This window comes from Paroedura picta, chromosome 1 (genome assembly GCF_049243985.1).
Source record: "Paroedura picta isolate Pp20150507F chromosome 1, Ppicta_v3.0, whole genome shotgun sequence".
In the NCBI taxonomy this organism is placed as follows: Eukaryota; Metazoa; Chordata; class Lepidosauria; order Squamata; family Gekkonidae; genus Paroedura; species Paroedura picta.
In genome coordinates this window covers 94,217,523-94,237,859 of record NC_135369.1, presented here as the reverse complement: position 1 = coordinate 94,237,859, position 20,337 = coordinate 94,217,523, and the positions used below count along the sequence as shown (strand labels likewise).

The 20,337-nt window shown below is 42.9% G+C and overlaps 1 protein-coding gene across 1 annotated transcript in view; it reads left to right on the top strand.

Annotated features, from left to right (window-relative positions):
• SLC22A3 (solute carrier family 22 member 3) overlaps positions 1–19,650 on the top strand; it is a 44,608-nt gene extending 24,958 nt beyond the window's left edge. The window contains exons 6-11 of the mRNA XM_077348250.1: positions 4,236–4,333; positions 4,450–4,664; positions 10,664–10,772; positions 14,753–14,865; positions 15,849–15,948; positions 16,615–19,650. Coding sequence (XP_077204365.1) covers positions 4,236–4,333; positions 4,450–4,664; positions 10,664–10,772; positions 14,753–14,865; positions 15,849–15,948; positions 16,615–16,669 — 690 coding nt within the window. The 3' untranslated portion in view covers positions 16,670–19,650. The remainder of the gene's footprint in view (positions 1–4,235; positions 4,334–4,449; positions 4,665–10,663; positions 10,773–14,752; positions 14,866–15,848; positions 15,949–16,614) is intronic.
• Positions 19,651–20,337: the final 687 nt, after the last annotated feature.

Genomic DNA, 20,337 nt, shown 5'->3' with positions numbered 1-20,337 from the left:
CCGCCACATAGTCTATCCCTTCCCTTGGACCAAGTAAATTGGATCTTGACCTACAATGGTTCACCTCATCAATGAAACTTTTAGGATCAATTTGAATAATAAGAGAATAGCTGTTTCTTTTATATTGTGCATTTCACTACCCAAAGGAGTCCCAAAGCAACTTTCAAACACTTTTCCCTTCCTCTCCCCACAACATATACTGTGTGAGGTAGATGGGGCTGAGAGACCCCTAAGAGAACTGCTCTATAAGAATAGCTCTAAGAGAACTGTGACTAGACCAAGGCCATCCAGCTGGCTACATGTGGAGGAGTGGGGATTCTCCAGATGAGAAGAAGAAGAAGAGTTGGTTCTTATATGCCGCTTTTCCCTACCTGAATGAGGCTCAAAGCGGCTTAGGGTCACCTTCCCATTCCTCTCCCCACAACAGACACCCTGTGGGGTGGGTGAGGCTGAGATAGCTCTGATATCACTGCTTGGTCAGAACAGTTTTATCAGTGCCGTGGTGAGCCCAAGGTCACCCAGCTGGTTGCATGTGGGGGAGCGCAGAATCGAACCTGACATGCCAGATTAGAAGTCTGCACTCCTAACCACTACACCAAACTGGCTTTTAGAGTCCATCGCTCTTTAAACACTACACCATGCTGGACAAACACATGCTTCTTTACATCTCAGGAATGTAATCTACTCTTAACTTGGCCTCCAAGTTGAAAAGAATAAAGAGAGATCATAGTTTATTTTAGAATTGAGAGGAATTCACCTGCAGTCTTGAAGTTCTGCTGCCAGTGAGATTAGACTATATTGGGCTAAATGAACCACTGGTTTGTCTCAGTATAAAGTAAATGTAAAGGTATCCCCTGTGCAAGCACCGAGTCATGTCTGACCCTTGGGGTGACGCCCTCTAGCGTTTTCATGGCAGACTCAATACGGGGTCGTTTGCCAGTGCCTTCCCCAGTCATTACCATTTACCCCCCAGCAAGCTGGGTACTCATTTTACAGACCTCAGAAGAATGGAAGGCTGAGTCAACCTTGAGCCACCTGCTGGGATTGAACTCCCAACCTCATGGGCAGAGCTTCAGACTGCATGCTGCTGCTTACCACTCTGCACCACAAGAAGCTCTCAGTATAATGCAACTTTATTAGCATATCTAATTCTGAATAATATGTGCACATCAAAACATCTTGACAAGGGTGCTGTGTAGGAGACACCCCAGCCAAGAGGGAAAAAGTGAGGAGGATATGAAAATCTCTAATGATTTAAGAAAAACTCGTTCTTGCAAAGTAGCATTGAGAGACGTTCTTTGACAACATTTTTACAGATTGCCTAGCAACACATGTAAGCAGTGCTTCAGAGTAGGGCAGCTGCACCAGCCAGGGAGAAGGAGGAGGCAGCAGCAGAATTGGGGGGGGGGGGAGTGGTGTTGGTGGACATCAGCATTAGATCCAAAAAAGGAATGCTTGGCTAATGTTACCCATACAGCTCCCCGTTCAAAGCCCAAACTCTGAGAGGCAGGCAGGAATCTTATCTGCTTCATGAGAAGTCAAGAGATGTCTCTCACACACATTCATAATAAAAGAAAAATTGAGATTTGTTGTGCCATAAAAACAGAGGCATGGTATTCAGGCATGCTATATACAAACACACAAAACTACAGACAGACTTAGGGCTGGCCTTGTTGCTGCAGTATAGAAAGAGAAGGGTTGCAACAGTTCGAGCCAAGTGCCCTAAAGAAAGGAGAGGGGCCCAGATCTAGGGTGTGCACTGGTTCTTATATCATTTCCTGTGCTTTCTGCTCTTCTCTCAGACTGGCCTATATCACTGAGGATTTGTGCCTCCCCCCTTCCCCAGGTTTCTCAGCTGGCTCTAGTGTAACTTTTGGCACTTACAGATAAAAGATTCAAGGCCCTGTTCTGCCTTTTATCTCCAGGATTCTCACAAACTGGCTGGCCCTGGGCTGAGGGTCCTGCAACATAATTTGGGATGCCAGCTGTGACCCTGAGTAATTGATAAGCATCCCTTACACCTACATTCCAGTCTGGCATCTTTGGAAGAACTGAGCAGGGGGGAGAATGAAAAGAGGGAGAGAAAAACTGGTGATGGGAGGGCAGAGAAAGCAAAAGGAAAGGAAAATAGGGTCTAGCAAGTAACTATTTTCTGTGTTTATTTCCCTTTCAGACATTCTAACAGGTAAACTCTGGCACATCTAGAGAGAGTTATATTTATGCACAGTCTTGCATTCTCATATTGGATTGGATCTAGGGATGTGCAATTGGGCTCAGATAAGCCTGAAAAAACTTGAATCAATGCTGATTCGTGTATTTATAGGACATTTGAGCCAAATCACAATCCCTATTAATTTAAATGGGACAAATCAAAGTGATTGAGAAAGACCCCTCAAAACAGCTGATCCTTTCTACGTAGCTGACCCCTCTGAGGATGCAGAGAGCCTGTGCCCTGCCTCCCCAACCCTGCTGGAGCCAGCTTCAGACTGAGGAGTAGAGCTGACTTGACAGTCCCATGCCCTCCCTGACCCTGCTGGAGGGAGCTGCAGGCTGGGAATGAGATGGGTAGATGCAGAGCTGAGAAGTCAGTCCCATGCCCTGCCTTCCGTACTATGCTGTGGCTGGCTTAGGGTAGGATCTTGCAGAGCTGAGAAATCAGCCCCACATCTTATCTCCCCTACCCTGCCAGAGCTGGCTGCAGGCCAGGATCAGATGGGGCGGCGGCATGGAGATGACCTGTCAGCTCATGCCCTGGCTCCCTGATCCTGCTAAGACCAACTAGCCTGTGAGGGAAGTACTGACTGGAAGTATTTAAAGGGACAGGTTCCCTTCTCTCCAGAGATCAAATGTTTGTCAGCCTGTGCGGGGGGGGGGGGATGTTGCCCCTCCTATGGCCCACCAAAGAGCTGAACCCCAGAGAGCTTTCTCCACAGCAGGATCAGCCATCTGTTGGCTGATTTATAGTTTGAATGTCTCAAACTGGCCAAACTTGAATCAATCAGTTGATTCAAGTTTTTCTGAATAAGGAAAACTCAAATCCAAAAAATACTGATTTTTTTCCTGCTCCTGTTCAAGGGTTCTCTCAGAGGCATATCTTTTCTGGATTTCCTCTGTCCTGGCAGCCTCATTTCACCCCACAAATCAGATGTTGGGATTTAGGGGAACCTCATGAAAAATGCCAAAGAGCAAAGAAAACTGGCAGAAGGTGCTTCAGTGGCAAAATCTTGAGATAGGGAATGCAATATAATTCCTATTCTGTACAGAAATCTCCTGTTTTCCATGGCTTTTTACCCATGATCTCCAGCATCACTTTTTCAGCAGCCAAAGGAGCCTTTTGTAGAAGGGTGAACATGTCAAAACTCCATCTTGCTCACAGTTTGTAGTCTCTAAAACATTGATTTCCCCCCCCCCCAAATGTCTCTGCTTCTCCACTCCCTTGGAACATGTCATAAGCAACTGTATAAAATAAAAAGACCTTAAAAAACTTATTACATTAATTTCAGGTGGGTAGCTATGTAAATCTGCAATAGAACAAAGTTTTGAGTCTAGTAGCACCTTAAAGATTGACAAGATTTCTGGGATATAAGCTTTTGAGAGTCAAAGTTCCCTTCATCAGATCAGGTTTTGTGAAGTTCATGAAAGGTTGTGCATTTGTGCAGGACTGATCTTAAACCCTTTTTTCTTTTTCTTTTTGCTTCTGGAAGTTGTCTCCAGTTGACTCCACTCTTATCTGCTCCACTCCGCCTGCATGTGCCTGTGACTCAGTAGTGTCAATAGCAGCTGAAATGTCAGGCAAAGGGTTGATCTGGCAGCAACCCTGGTGGAAAACAGGGAGAGTTGCAGGTGCCTCTGGGCGCTTGTTTGGTTAGGGTTGTGGCCATAGAAAAAACTTAATGAACCACGTGGAGTCCAAGGAAGGGGCAGATGGGTCCCCTGTGGCCATTTCAGCTGTTGAAAGTGGCATGGGAGAGAGGGCTAAACTCCCCTTCCCCACTTGGCAGCACAGTAGTCGCATTGTATGGCATACCAGTCCTCTCTTTGCTAAGGAGTCAGATGGGGCACCTGTGCCTCTACTTGTTGTCATCTATATTTCTATCAATTTGGGCTTGATTTAATTTCTATCAATATCTATATTTCTATCAATTGATCAATGTATTTCACATGTATATCTTTTTTTAACCCACACAGAGTTCTTTATTTTGATTTAGACTCTGATCTCTGCTTCTGTTACTTAGATTGTAGTTGCTGATGAAGAGGTTACTAATCCTTCCTTTCTTGATCTGGTCAAAACACCACAGATGAGAAAATTTACTTTTATTCTAATGTATGCCTGGTAAGTCCTAACTATGCTGCTCGTCTCTGTGAGATTATTGTTTTGTTTAGTCTTTGCTGATCAAACCAGGCTGCTTTGAATTCTTTGGAAGTCTTATTATTGTTTGGCTTTTTAAGGTTCACAAGTGCAGTGGTTTACCAAGGACTCGTCTTACGCCTGGGAATTATTGAAGGAAACCTTTATTTGGAGTTCTTTGTCACAGCAATGATGGAATTGCCTGCAGCTCTTTTAATCTTACTACTAATTGATCGGATTGGCCGGCGTCCCCCCTTTGTGATCAGCACCATTGTGGCAGGTGTTTCCTGCTTAATTACTGCATTTTTACCAGAAGGTAGCTTGCTTATTTTAATTTATTCATCTGATTACTAGACCATCATCTCTCAATGCAGAAAATTTAAACATCTAAAATATTTTTAAATACTCAAAAGATTCACATTCTTGAAAATGTACTTAAACAGAATTCTATTTATTTATTGCTTGTTTGCTTGCCCTCCCTTGCGGCTCAGAGCAGTTTATATCACAGATTCATGGTTCACATCTTCATCCAGTTTGGGTATAGTACATAACAATCAAACTCTTTAACTTGTACATTTGTAAGACTCTGTAACTTGCAATTCATCAACTCGTAAACATTATAATCATCCAAACTGTTAACTATATACCTGCTCAAAAACTGTTCCTTGATGAGGTGACTGGTCACTTTGTGCTGTATCTGGTGAGGGGGACTCTAAGAGACCCCAATCAATGGTACTGGCTCATGGTTGTCAACCGAAAACTTTGCAGAACAGCTCTATTTGACAGGCCCTGTGAAACTGTGCTACTTCCTGAAGGGCCCTGATCTCATCTGGGAGCTCATTCCATCAAGTGGGGGGCAGGATGGAATCCTGGCCCTTATACTGGCCCTGGTTGAGGCCAGACATGCTTCCTTGAGGTCAGGGATCAGTGCTCTCTGGGGGGCATAGGAACAGAGGTGATCCCTCAGGCACACTGGACTCCAGACTGCATATGGCCTTGAAGGTAATTACCAAGACCTTAAGTCTGATCTGGGATTCAGTTGGTAGCCCATGAAGTTGTTGGAGTATAGGCTGAATGTGAGCCCTCCAAGGTGTTCCTATGAGGACCCCGGCTGCTGCATTCTGTACCAGTAGGAGTTTCCAGATGAGTGATAAGGGTAGGCCTGCTTAGAGGGCATTACAGAAGTCCAGTCTAGAGGTGACCATTGCATGGATCACTGTGGCTTGGTGTTCTGGGGCCAGATAAGGCACTAGTAGCTTAGCTTGGTACAGATGGAAAAATGCCAGCCTTGCTACACTTGTGACCTGTTCCTCCATAGAGAGGGAAGTATCAAAGATCATGCCCATGTTCCTGGTGGAGTACGCCACTGATAGCTGCACTCCATCCAGGCAGGGCAATTGCAGTTCCTCTTTCCTACCTAGCCACAGACTTTCCTACCCAGCACAGGGTTGAGCTTCAGGCTTGAGCCATCCCATCACTGCTTCCAGACATTTGACTAATGACTCTGGGGTGAATCAGGGTGGCCATCCATCAGGAGGAAGAGTGGGGTGTCATCAACATATTGAGGACAGTCCATCCCATACCTCCATACCAGCTGGGTGAGACGGCACATAAAGATATTGAATAGAATTGAATACTATTTAAAAATAATGGCTTATACACAGCCAGTTTTTAAACTCAAATTTATCCAGTTCTCCTCCTTACCATAGCCTCTGTCCCCCGTGTCTTTTGTATATAATCTATTTATAGAACAGATAAAAGAAAGTACTTCCACACCTCCAAATTAACATGTGGAGTTCACTGCCACAGGAAGTGGTGGCAGCTACAAATATAGGCAGCTTCAGGAGGGGACTGGATACATGGAGCAAACATCCATCACTTGCTATTAGCCACAAGTTACTGGTAGAACACTGCGGCAGTGATGCTCTGTATTCTTGGTACTTGGAGGAAATAGTGGGAGGGCTTCTGGAGTTCTGGCCCCTCTGGTGGGCATCTTGATGGCACGTGGGTTTTGGCCACAGTGTTGAACACAGAGTGTCGAACTGGATGGGCCACTGGCTTAATCCAACATGGTTTCTCTTATTTTCCTAAGATCCATAGTCCCCTGGGATGCAAAATCTTCCATTTTTTACCGACAGAAAAGTTGGTTGGATCCATCCCAATATCAGACATTCAAGACAGAGAGATCAGAAGTCAGAATAAACACCCAAAATGCTTTTGTGTATGCCTCGTAGTTCTTGGTTGAACATGTAAAGGGATTGCCTTCAACTATGGTTTGCAACAACCTGCAGAAAAATGTCCTAGCCCTTTAATAAAAGCTTATTGTATTACTATTTGCCAGATGGTGTCATTTATTTCCATGCCAAGGAAAGCTTCAACTGCCCAAGCCTCTGCTAAAGTGGCAAGGCATTTTTGTTTCAGGTTGTTGACAACCCTACTCAGCTAATGGCAATATCACAATAGAATACAGGGATGAGTAAGCAACCAAAATTGCAGTACTTGCCAATACTCATTAGTTCAATTTTACCTGGATTCACTTTCTATTGACTCATCTACTCCATTCCCCAAAGGCAAGAAATGCTGTGTAGGTCCTTCAGGATATCATTAAGGAGAACAGCATTTTGTCATCACTAATCAGCCATTCCCATCATCCTCTCACACCTCTTGATTAATGATATCAGCAACCATTGAAAGATCTAACAGGATCAATAGGGTGCAAATGCCACAGTTAATGCCTAATATTGCAGAACAACCAGTCACTCAACAACTAGGAACACTGGGGAAGAGGCTGTGACTTTGCCGTCTGCATGGCATCATCTGAAGCAGTTCCAGGAATATCTGCTGAGCTTCAGAACTGTATTATGACATCTCTTGACCAATGCTGTCAAAGGCCACTGAAAGATTAAACAGAATCACTAGGAGACAAAGTGCAAGTATATTCAGGCTATGTGTCCTCTCCCGATAGGGAAAAAGTAAGACAGGTCTCCTTCAGCCCCCAAACTGTGATTACTCCTTGGAACCTAATACCTAAACAAACTCCACAGAAAAGAAGACCACTTTAGTTTCTGGAAAGCGGTCATTTGGGGGGAAATACACAACTTCCTTACAAATAATGGTCTTACTACTCTGGCCAGCTCTGGAAATGGGGGGAACCAGTTAAGGAACCCAGCATGTGGTATTATCATATTGTAAATATTTGTGGTTTATCGCAAGCTAAAGCAAAACTAGGTTACTGCTCCTGGATTTCTATTTGTACTATTAGCTATGTATTTTGCTGTAGTGATTATGCAATTTTATGCACTCATGAGTAGCAATTAGAAGACTCCACAATATTTGGCACAGTCCTCTGCCGCAGATGACTAAATGCTTCAATAAACAAATCCAGATTTCTGAAAACTTTAGAATTTCATAGTTGGACAAAAACCCAATGATTTGGCAACTTTATGTAAAATTACATGTGAATACATACCAAATAAGAGCCTCTAATGGCGCAGAGTGGTAAGGCAGCTGTCTGAAAGCTTTGCCCATGAGGCTGGGAGTTCAATCCCAGCAGCCGGCTCAAGGTGGACTCAGCCTTCCATCCTTCCGAGGTCGGTAAAATGAGTACCCAGCTTGCTGGGGGGTAAATGGTAATGACTGGGGAAGGCACTGGCAAACCACCCCGTATTGAGTCTGCCATGAAAACGCTGGAGGGCGTCACCCCAAGGGTCAGACATGACTCGGTGCTTGCACAAGGGATACCTTTACCTTTACCTTTACATACCAAATTCTCAGGACTATAATCCAATAGACCCAAAGTGAACTATGCTGTACCACATTCATTGGGACACAGAATCTCACTAGCTACACAGTCTTTTCTGGGCCAGATTGTGGGATCAGGGAGATACATTCAAATCAGTATGGTATAAATCAGTTAATTGGTAGGTTTTTCTTTGGTGAGTTAAAAAAAATAATGAAACTGGCAGCAAATGCCATCTTTATCCAGTACTAATCAGAAGACCTAAGCTCCTTGCAAGGGATAAAGTAGAATTAAGAAAAACATGTTAGAACTTATATTAGAAGAAGAAGAAGAGTTGGTTCTTATATGCTGCTTTTCCCTACCCAAAGGAGGCTCAAAGCGGCTTACAGTCGCCTTCCCTTTCCTCTCCCCACAACAGACACCCTGTGGGGTGGGTGAGGCTGAGAGAGCGCTGATATCACTGTTTGGTCAGAACAGTTTTATCAGTGCCGTGGCGAGCCCAAGGTCACCCAGCTGGGTGCATGTGGGGGAGCGCAGAATCGAATCCAGCATGCCAGATTAGAAGTCTGCACTCCTAACCACTACACCAAACTTAGCAAAACTCCTAGCCCTAAGAAAGTACACCTTGCTTTGGCGTAGGTCAGGGCTTTTTCAGTCCTGGCCCTGACCTGCTGGAATGAGCTTCTGGGAGAGCTCAGGGCCCTGATGGAGCTATCACAGTTCCACAGGGCCTGTAAAATGGAGCTCTGCCACTAGGACTTATATTGAGGCCAGAGCCAAGATCATTGTGGCCCCTCCTCAGGCTGGGCATTTACATCTTTGTACCCCATCCCTAGGTTAGTCTGCTCAGGAGTTAGGGGGTATTTCAGCGACCAACCTTGGAGGGTTTGTTGGAGGTTTTATTGGGGCTTTTATTGATTCATGAAGTTTTATTATTGTAAGTTGCCATAAGTCCCTGGAGAGTGGTAGGATATAAATCCATCAATAAATAAAAGAATGAATGAATGAATAAATAAATAAATAAATAAATTAGCAGAGTTGTTCAGTGATTAGTAGTTATGCTTTTCTCCAGAGTCAAAATCCTATTATAAGGCAGTACAACTGGGATACATGCTTCCCAACCACTAGATAATAGTACTCAGTTTGACTTCTAGCAACTTGCCTGTTGCACTACCTAAACTGACTTTTCAGCTTTGTCAAAAAACAAACAAACAAAAAAGCCAGGCAAGCCTACATTTATTCCTGTCTGCCGCCTTTCACAAGACCTGGGTATAGCCGAAAACAGATCTGAAAAGCTGCCAGCATTTATTTTTCAGCCCTTGTTTCTTTGTCACAGTTGCCTTTGGTAGAACTGAGATCTTTTTTGTACCTAGCACAACCTTACCTAATCAGTTCCACAACATCTAGAATGATTATGCCCAACAGCAGCAAAGGCTTTCCCTCTTTTGTTTAGCAATGTAGTTTTAACCTGTAGTTTGAAGAACAGCTCTAAGTGAACTCAGAAATTTCATCAACAATTTTTAGTATTTAGCTGGTCCTGATAAGAGAATTGTGCTATTGTTCCTTTCAGATTTTTATTTTTAGTAAACAGCTGCTTAGAATTTTTGATAAAAGTTATTGTCTGTCTTTCAAGCTGTTTGTTTCCATTTCAAAAACAGTCTGTTAGTGCTACCTACTGGTGAACGTGAGTAATGCTGTCATTACTCACATTTCTGCCCCCCCCCCTTTTGAAATCTGTATACCAATCCTCTCTAGTCTTAGAATAAGTGACAGTCAGATCAGAAAGTGAATATATAATATGTTGGCAGAATAATTAACATAGCAAATGTTCATAGCTTGATTAAAGTTCAGATAAAGGTTTATTCAAGAACTAATACTTGATGCTGAGAAGAAGAGTTGGTTTTTATGCTCCACATTTCACTGGCTGAAGGAGTGTCAAAGTGGCTTACAATTGCCTTCCCTTCCCCTTCCCACAATAGACACCTTGTGAGGTAGGTGGGGCTGAGAGAGCTCTGGGAGAACTATTCTGTGAGAACAGCTCTGAGCCCAGGGTCACCCAGCTGGCTCACCAGATTAGAGGCCACCACTCTTAACCACTACAACACGCTGGCTCCTGGAATAGGAGAGACAAAGATAGGGCCTTAACAACATCACAAACTAAGAGAGAGGAACTTCTGAGAAGAAGCAGGATATTGTCCTAAGAGCAGCAGTCTGGACGCAGACAAGGAATGGCATTTAACAGGAAAAGATGCTGACTTCACTCTCCTATCTAATTGTCTCCTTGCTGCTCCCTGAAAGATCTTCTTTTTTGTACACCAGACATTGCCTATTCCAACACAATATTCTCTTAAATTTGCCTGTTCCAGATCTGATGATTCTTCGCTTCTGGACTCAGTAGGAAAAGGGTTTAGTATCTTCTACACTAATTAATCTATTAAGAGGTTTTTCTGATATAAGAGATGCTTGAGAGCACTATAAAGCCTTAGTGAACAGAACCTGGAGTGCAATCTAGACTTTTGATTCTTATTGTTAAATGAGTACTTCCCATGCTTTATTTGAATATATCTCATTAACAGACATCTTATGGTTAAAAACATCAGTATCTATCATGGCAAGAGTGGCGATAACCATGTCTTTTGAACTTGTGTATCTTGTGAATTCTGAACTATATCCTACAACACTAAGGTAAGTGTCACAAGTAATTCATATGAAAATTTCTCAGAGGTCACGGAAGAAATTTAGCACAAGATAAGGAAGCATGTATGTTGTACATCAATGGTCTCCAACCTTTCTGAGGTTAGGGACCGCCTCCAGGGGTAAGGAGAGAGCCGACGGCCCAGGTGGCAGCACGCGGCACACGCGTGGCAGCTGCATGCAAACACGCTTGCGCGTTTGCATCGCCAGGATGCTGGCAGCCGTGCCTGCCTCTTCCCTTCCTTCCCACTGTGGAGGGGGGAGGCAGGTGCGGCTGCTGGCGGCCCGGTACCGTGGCTACCAGGCCGCGGACCGGGGGTTGATGACCCCCGTTGTACATGACCCAACAATGAAAATATTCACAGAGCATGAGGTCCTTTGAGGAAGGCTTGCAGTAAGCATATCTCAAGATCACATCTGCTGGATATGCATGTCAAAGAGAGAAGTGAAGTCTCGTCAGTTAGCTGGTAATATTCACCTCCTTCTCCCTTTTCTATCTACATTAATGGAGGCCATCACAATCTGGGCATATGGGAGCCATCAAAGGCTAGACATGGAAGAATGATACCCCTTAAAAGAGCCTCTGCTCCAGCTAACAAAATCTGCTGGCTTCCAAGAGGTAAAGATGGCCTCAACCAGAGCCAAGGCTTTTTCAGGCCTGGCACTGGCCTGGTAGAACAACCTCTCAGGTGAGATCAGGGCCCTGTGGGACCTGAAACTGTTAAGTAAAATGCTTAATTATCCCTTAATTGTCTGATCAAAAATTGGGGAAATTAGCTATGTACCAAAAAGGGATAAATAGCGAAATCTGTTTGCAGTTTAACAAGCTGATTAATCCTTGTAGGAATCCACAGGAGACAAATACTGATTAATAATGTGTATGCTTTATTTAAGAAATAAGACACAGAACAACACTAAGCATTACAGCAGAAATCAATTAGATAGGAAATGGCTAAGTTCTGAGGGGGAAAAGGGACAACAGAAATCTTACCTATCTTGCTCAGATGGAGAAGTTGGGTAGGGAGAGGTCAGCAACATGAATGGAACCAGCATCCGAGTCAGGCATCGCTAGAGGTGAGCAAGCGCACAGGGGGCTACAAGGAAGGGTTTTAGTACCCTTTCCTTAGCCAGATATATGGTAGAAGTCATGCAGGCAAAAAGTGGGCTTTGGACAAAGGGTGCAGATGCTCCATTTGATATGGACCCAAAAGGGTTAATTTAAACTATAGAGAGCAATAATGCTATTGGTAAGCTGGCGTTAGGTTGGGTGGATAGGAAGGAGATTCCAAAGGAGAGAAGTTTCTTCTGACATCTGCCAGTTTAATGGGGGGAGGGGGGGAAGAAGAAGAAGAGTTGGTTCTTATATGCCGCTTTTCCCTACCTGAAGGAGGCTCAAAGCGGCTTACAGTCGCCTTCCCATTCCTCTCCCCACAACAGACACCCTGTGGGGTGGGTGAGGCTGAGAGAGCGCTGATATCACTGCCCAGTCAGAACAGTTTTATCAGCGCCGTGGCGAGCCCAAGGTCACCCACCTGGCTGCATGTGGGGGAGCGCAGAATCGAACCTGGCTTGCCAGATTAGAAATCCGCACTCCTAACCACTACACCAAACTGGCTCTCCAGTCAGGAAGGAGTCAGGGAGTCAGGAAGGAGGATGCTCTTTGAAGTTGCCAGGGTTCACAAGGTCTGTCATGCCAAGCTCCACTGATGCTTTTCAAAGACAGGTTGGCCTGGCTTTTTGGCCTTGTGTCTAGGCCAGATGAAATGTCCAAAGTTCAGAATTCAGAGTCTTACTTGAAGAGCACACAGGTGCTAATCTTGTCGCATGATGAGGTCTGTTATTATGGGTGCTGATTCAGAGTTTCTAGCACCATAGAATACAGTCCAAAGGGTCTGGTTGTCACTGGTTATAATCCAGGGTCTGGTACCATTCAGAGGTAGGGCTGCATAGGTAACAAAACGATTCCAAAGGGCCTGCAAGACAGAGTTGTTTCACCAGGCCTATGGTTTGAGGCCCATAGAACATCAGGATAGTTGCACTAAATACACTCAGACATATACTGAGAGACGAATAAAATCAGAGTCCAGTAGCACCTTTAAGACCAACAAAGATTTATTCAGGGCGCTAGCAAATATTTAACATCAAATGTGTTTAAAGTATCTTACGGGCATTTATTCCCCTCCCCTCACCCTGAGGAAGGCGCTAAGCTCCTAAGTGTATATGAATTACCCCCAGAAATATAAACTATTAAACAGAATTTTATAATGGTAATAATTTTAATAACTGTAACAAATTGTTTTTATGATTGTGATTTTTTCATATGTGTTGCATGCTACCATGTCATGAACCTCCTGAACTGGTTCAGTTCATACACATGTTTTTTTTGTCCATGACAGTCTGTGTGTGGTATGTGGATGCACCATGGACCATGAACCAGCCTGTATTGTCCCAGTTTGTGCCTATCCCTAGTTCTGGATAGAGTTGTTCTCCCACTGAAATATCAGGTTCACATTTAGAAGTACTTCTGGATTTATCTTTGTCACAAGTGGCAATAATACCCCTATGCTGCTTTTTACCAGCATACGTCAGGCTGGATTATGGAGATTTCGTGTGTGTGTGTGTGTGTGTGTGGGAATCATTTGGGCATGAAATTGGCAAAAATATAGAAACTAAGTGCTAAGAGGCAATCCACAGAACGAATGTTTCACTCCAGTGTTTCTCCATCTAGTGGCATTGTTTCTGTGTTCAATTCAAGCTGCCGCTTTGTACTTTAACCTAAGCAGCGTGACTCACAGTATCCAAAGGACCATCTTAGCCTATATAAATCACTGAGATACTGCCTTACCTGAGATTGTGCCGTAACTATAAGAGCTTCCTTACCTGCTCTGTCAAAGCACTGCCCCCCTCAGGTGATGCAGTACCTTTTTGAGGGACATACAGTTGTCATTTTGAAGGCCTTCCAACAAAATCTTTTGAGATATCTATTTATTTACATTTATACTTAATTCTGAAGAACATTTGAGCTAATATATAAATGGATTTCATACTGCTGATTTAATTTATACAGCTGCTTATTTGAACAAAATGTTTTTATAGTTTTCTGTTTCAGACTGCTCTTATATTGGGTAATTTCAACAGATTTTATAATGCTGCCAGTATATTTTATATGATTTTTAAAAACTCTATGCTGATTTATATTTCTTTTAATCTACTGCTTTAACTCTTTTGAACACTTTTTACCAAAGGGTACATTCTGCTTTGACTGGTTATTTATCTATTTTAATACAGTAGTTTCTAAAATGAATTTTAATATTTCTTTTGCATACTTTTTGAGTACATTTTTGGTAGAAAATTGGGATATAAATTGAGGAGAACTAGGATTCCAGACTAAAAAGAGCCTCTTTTGGCGCAGAGTGGTAAGGCAGCAGACATGCAGTCTGAAGCTCTGCCCATGAGGCTGGGAGTTCAATCCCAGCAGCCGGCTCAAGGTTGACTCAGCCTTCCATCCTTCCGAGGTCGGTAAAATGAGTACACAGCTTTGCTGGGGGGTAAAACTGGGGAAGGGAATGGCAAACCACCCTGTATTGAGTCTGCCATGAAAACGCTAGAGGTTGTCACCCCAAAGGTCAGACATGACCTGGTGCTTGTACAGGGGATACCTTTACCTTTAGGATTCCAGACTAGCTAAGTATGCTTTTCTCCACCATTCAAGAATCAATGGAAACAACCACTTAACCAAACAGTAGCTTATCAGACTTGTATATAGCTATTAGGTGTGCTGGGTATCTCTAACATTCTTCTGAGTAATGAGAATTTCACTACATAGGTGCTGATGTATGACTTTAAAAAGAAGGTAGTAAGAGCCCTAAGGTAAGTAAGGTAAGATTTAAAAAGTAAGTATATGCTCATGTGCAATCTTGTGTGTGTGTGTGTGTGCATCTTGACTAATATGTTTTCTTTTTCCCCTATAGAAACTTTGGTGTTGCGATATGTTCAGGTCTGTGTGATATAGGGGGCATTGTAGCCCCATTTCTGCTCTATCGACTAGCAGACATCTGGGTGGAACTGCCTCTGATCGTCTACAGTAAGACATTTAAGTAGCCACTTTTAAATGTCCTCTTAACTGTTTTTCCCCTATGGAAGTGAACATAAATTTCCACCATTCACCTATAGTCATAGAATTAACAGTAGAGATTAGCATGAACTGGCTCATGAATTAAAGTTAGCAATGAATTTTAGGTGGTTTGCAGTATGCAAAATGAAGTTATATCAGTTACAACAGGATTCCCCCCCCCACCTTGTTGGTGTTCATTTCTGTTCCCTTCCCTGCTTTTTTGCTCAGAATTTGCAAGCTCTCACTCTCTCCTTTCTAGGATTTGTGACTCTGTACTTTCACATCAGTTCTTTTAAGTTCGCAATGCCCATGGCACTGGGTTCTGCTGGGTATTTTGCACACTGTAACTGGTTGTATAAAATACAAAAATCCCCCCCTCCACACACACACACACACACATACACACACACACACCGGTGGCTTTCTTGTGACTCTGCTTTGAGATCAATCCTTTTAAGCTTGTAGTGGCATAGTGGTCTTGGGTTCTGCAGAGCATTCTGTATACTGACTTGGTTATGCTGGGCTTTAAATGTTTCTACCCTGGTGGTGGTGGGGCATTCTTCCATGCCAAACAGTAGCTCACAAATGGGACAGTTCACGTGGCTCTTAAAGTTCATGATGTTTTACGATTTGAGAACTGGCCATGCCACAAACTGAACCACATTTTCTGGATTTGTGCCCTAATTGCCGGTGTTTCAAAAGTCAGACCGTAGTGTGACAAGGGAAAAATACTGTGGAAAAGATAGCTAAGTAAGTATGCACAAGACTGTCATGTGAATACGCGGTTGGTATTGCAAATGCCCCTGTGAAGTGAAGAAAATGCAGAATTCTTGCCATGTGAAATCCTCTAAGGACCAGAATAGAAATAAGTTCTTCTGCACTAACCCAAAAAGTATGATCCCGTGAGTCTTATTTCTCATTGCATAAAAATACAATGCATGTTTTTATCATAGGTATATTTTGTATTCTGTGTGGAATTCTCCTCATGCTTTTACCAGAAACAAAGGGGATTTCCCTTCCAGAGACAGTGGAAGATGTGGAACAATTACAAGGGTACCTGAACATCCTTATTTGTATATGTTTTTTTGATGAATGCAAGCCATTGGATTATGGGATTTTCTTACACTATTTCAGCAACTGTGTCAGGTCCTTGGGTGTTTCCACAGGGGTCACAGCTCAGGCTGCCCCTTCTTGCCTCCCGCACAATTAGATCAGATGCCTGGTTGCCCCACTTCTTTCTAGGTCTCTCTGCTTCCAAGCAGCCTCCTCCTGTCTCCCAAGGCCTCTCTTTTTATCCTCTGCCTGACATCAGCTATCTTCCCTCTTCCAGCTGGAGAGGGCCAGGGTACTTGCTGGGCATCTTAGGCATAGCCTGTTCATCTCCTGACGACTTGTCATTTGAAGGTTGGGTTTTTTTTTTTTTTTGCCTTTTGAAATTCAGATTCTGGGGTTGTTTATCAGAGGGCTGAACAGCATGAAGGAAAATGGGATCTTTAACCTTTATTTAACCCCAATACCTTATCTCTGCTGGGGGGAAATGCATCTGTATATTTTTCCCAGCAGGGCTAAAACAGGCTCAGGGGATAGCATCTGCTTCACCAAAAAGTAGCTTCAATGTCTGTTATCAAGAGCTACAAGATCTGAAAACCATACACTTCAAATAGGACAAACTTTGGCCCATGATTAAAGCAAAAAAATTTTTCTCCTCTTTTACCACAGATTCAATCATTGTTGTGAGAAAAGTAAACAACAAGAAATCAACTCATTCATTTGATCTTTTACTATACACTGGCACCATCAGTTATTAGGTTCTCAGTTTGATGTCCAATGGATGCCATTATCATGTTGGCTGAAGAAGATCAATTTGCCCGAGTCATAATAAACAACTGTAAAATATTTGGTTAAACTATCAAGATGCTCAAAATAAACACAGTCATTTTCTATGGCTTTGGAAAGCTGCGCATGTTTTCTGAGCCACTTGTTTCCGGATTGCCGAACTGTTCTGTGTGGCTCTTGTAGAAGAGTAAATGTTTCCTTTCAACAAACTGCTTCACCCATCACTTGGTTCTTGTTACCTGCTCGGCGTTATGGTCATTCCTTCTCTTCTCTAATTAGGAAGAACGATTACTACAAACTGCTGCTGGATTGCATGAAATGAAAACCATTTGGAGGTTTCAGTGAAAACGAAGCAAAGTAGAATGGATCAAGAGTAGTTCTTATTTCAAACACACAGAAAAGAGAAAAGATTAATTGATATTGTCGGAGTAACATGGGGGGGGGGGCTATTCCTTTTACCAGAATGATTGAGCAGAAATTTGACCCCTGCTTTCAATCCATTGCACCACATATACCTTAAATGGAGTGTGTGTTGAGATCCAGAATGTACATAATATCAGCATGCTAACTCTAGGAATGTATTTGGGGGCTGAACCTCTGCTCAGCCTGTGTCTAAATAAAATCAAAGATTCAGGAATTCTGGAGGGGCTTCAGTTTCATGTGCACGCATATGCACATACACGCCTGAAGCAACAGCACACAATCGCTCTAGTTCCTGATCAATTTATTGCATGTATTTCTCAAGTGCAGTGCTAGGGACAAGTTCCAAAACTCTTTTGCTATGTGCACTCAGCAATACGTGCACAAATGTTGACAGAATCTCATCTGTGCCCCTGCAAACACATTGTTCAGATCAATTAATGGATAGGAAGTATTCTTCTCTTTCCAGAATTCTCCTCTGTGGCCTATAAAAGTTAGTTCCTAGATCATTCAATTTAAATGGCATTCGGATACACTCTCAAGGACATTTTGGTGGTGCAAGGAGGTGTTTTCACTTGTTAAGGACCACACTAAATATTCAGATGCTCACCAAAATTGTAAGTTTGTTTATTACTCGAAGAAAGACCTTTCTAACAAGCAAGAACGGGTGTAAACTTGTAGCAAATTCTAAGACAGAGGAACTGGCTGACTGTATTCAGATGTTAAGACAAACTAATTATAGGGGGGGGGGGATTTATTTGTAATTAGATTGCTGTGCTGTACTTGCTCCTCCCACTTCCCTTCTCCACTAGAACACAGAGCTTGTTTTAACACTTGTCAATTTGCCATGATGTCTTAACAGCACACGCCTCACCCAGAGTTTGTTTTCTTCTATGGGCTGGGATTCTGAAGTGGAAAGTTTAAAGGCAGAGAGGGAGTGCACAAGGGAAGCAAGCAAGCTGTCACTGTGTGTGTGGGGGGGATACATCTCCAATTAAACAGTTTGTTGTGCCACCAGAATGCAGCTACTGTGGGCCAGGACCCTTATGACAACAAGCATTAGACAGCATACTGCTCTCTTCTCCAGAATAAAAGTAGAATGGAAGAAAGTTGTTTGGGAGAGTTAGGCTGCAATCCTAAGCATACTAATTAGAAAGCAAATCCCACTGAACATGCTGGAACTTGCTTCCAAGTACTGGATTGGGCTGCTTTTTTGCCCGAAAGCAAGGAGAGACAATACCAGTTTGTATTTCTTATTCTCTCATGCCTGTGTTATGGTTTACCTACATAAAATGAATAGAATTAGAGCAGAATATGATATGTGGGAGCACTGATTTATTATGTATATATACATTATGTATTCATTCAAGGTTTTCCTTTATTGAATAGGGGGAAATTCTTAATAGCCTTCTGTGGCCCAGGGAGGGAGGGAGAGAGCGAGAGAGAGAGAGTAGTAGAGGTTATATGGTGTTTTTGTATTTTAAAATGTGCAAATTGAGTAGGTATTGCAGAGTACAGCAGCAAGCATTGAAATGCTAGGCTACGGATCCCCAATCCTGTTGAGCCTGTGTGAACCTTTATGCTTTAGAAAACATTGATTGGGTGCCACCATGTGGGGCAGTGCCAACTGCAAAATGTTGTGAGGTTGCAACCAATTGTTTCTAAATGGGAGTTCTTTGGAGACATAAAACTTCCCTGGCTCTTCTGAAGCACCTTCTGCTCCAGTGAGTTGGCAGATAGTCAGGACTGGCTCTTTGCCTTCAGGAACAAAGAAGTGGGGACCAGGAAACACATCAGCAGACACCATGGGGTCAAACCCCTTATCCTATCATTCCTACTTAGCAAAATTTGAAGCCTTTCTCCAGCCTAGGGAGTCTTCCTCCAACTTAAATGTCTCTTCCATTGGAAGAAGAACAACTTAAGCTACTGGAAGGCTCCTTGGGACCTCATTGGATTCACTCCTATGGCACCCACAGACACCACACTGAGAATCACTGTGCTAGGCCCAAACCAACAACAATCCAAACCCTGGCATACTTCACCAGTTCTCTCATCCAATAAACCAAAATCATTTCTTACACCAATACTCAATCAAAATCAGACCACAATTTCCTGGGTGGGTATGACTTCCAGGGAGGTTCACTGTAACTGGAGGCTGGGGTTATGTTGTTTCAAGGTTGTGTGGATGCAGGTGCATATGTGCATTAGCGACCATATTGCAACACTTCTCTAGGTTCGACTGAACCAGATAAAGTCATCTTTTGAGATACACAAGAGTGCATTCCCATCCAGAACCATACCCATATGAGGCCTGCCTGATAACTTTGTTGGGAACTACTGAAACTCAACTACAGTACCCTGTATTTTGCTGTTTGATATCAAAGCAAAGATTATTACTAGTGTTACTATTAAAGTATTAGTGAAAATGCACTTTATTTTTTCTTGTATTTGTGTTCTAAGTTGTTTTCTCTGAATAAATGTTTACCTTTGTTTAAAACACGTTTTGCATTGTTTTGAGCAATTTGTATACAACTGTCAGCTTGGATCTGTACTACAAATTTAATAGCCTTTGGGAGATTAGAAAACTTCATGACTGTTCCAAGTTTCAGATTCAGAAAATGTACATGCTGCTTCTCCAAAGATCTGCTTGAAGCATCATTCAAACTGTCTAAATCAAGTTTGTACCGATCAGTGTTCTTAATATTTGTTGTTGTTGTTGTCAGCCATTCAGTTGTGCTCAACTCTTGACGATCCCATGGCACAGCTGTCACCACAATCTCACACCACCTCCCTCAGTCATGCAGTGTTCTGGCCAGTGTCCATCCTGATTGTGTCCAACCACTGAACCCTTTGTTGGCCTGGTTTTGTTTTTCCACATCCTAGTATAATCGCTTTCTCCATTGAGTTGAATCTCATAATATGGCTAAAGTAAATGAGCCCGAGTTTCATGATTTTGCCTACCAGTGATACATAAGACTTTATGTGCTGTAGTATTTCTTTGTTTGTGGCTTTTGCTGTCCATGGAACCTGCAGGAGCCTTCTCCAGCACCAGAGTTCAAATTAATCAATTCTTCTCTTGTCTGATTTTTTCACCGTCCAACTTTCACGGCCATAAAAGGCTATTGGAAATAAGATAGAGCTAACTAATCTATGGCAGAGTCTGCACTTTGTTTATTCCATTGTCAA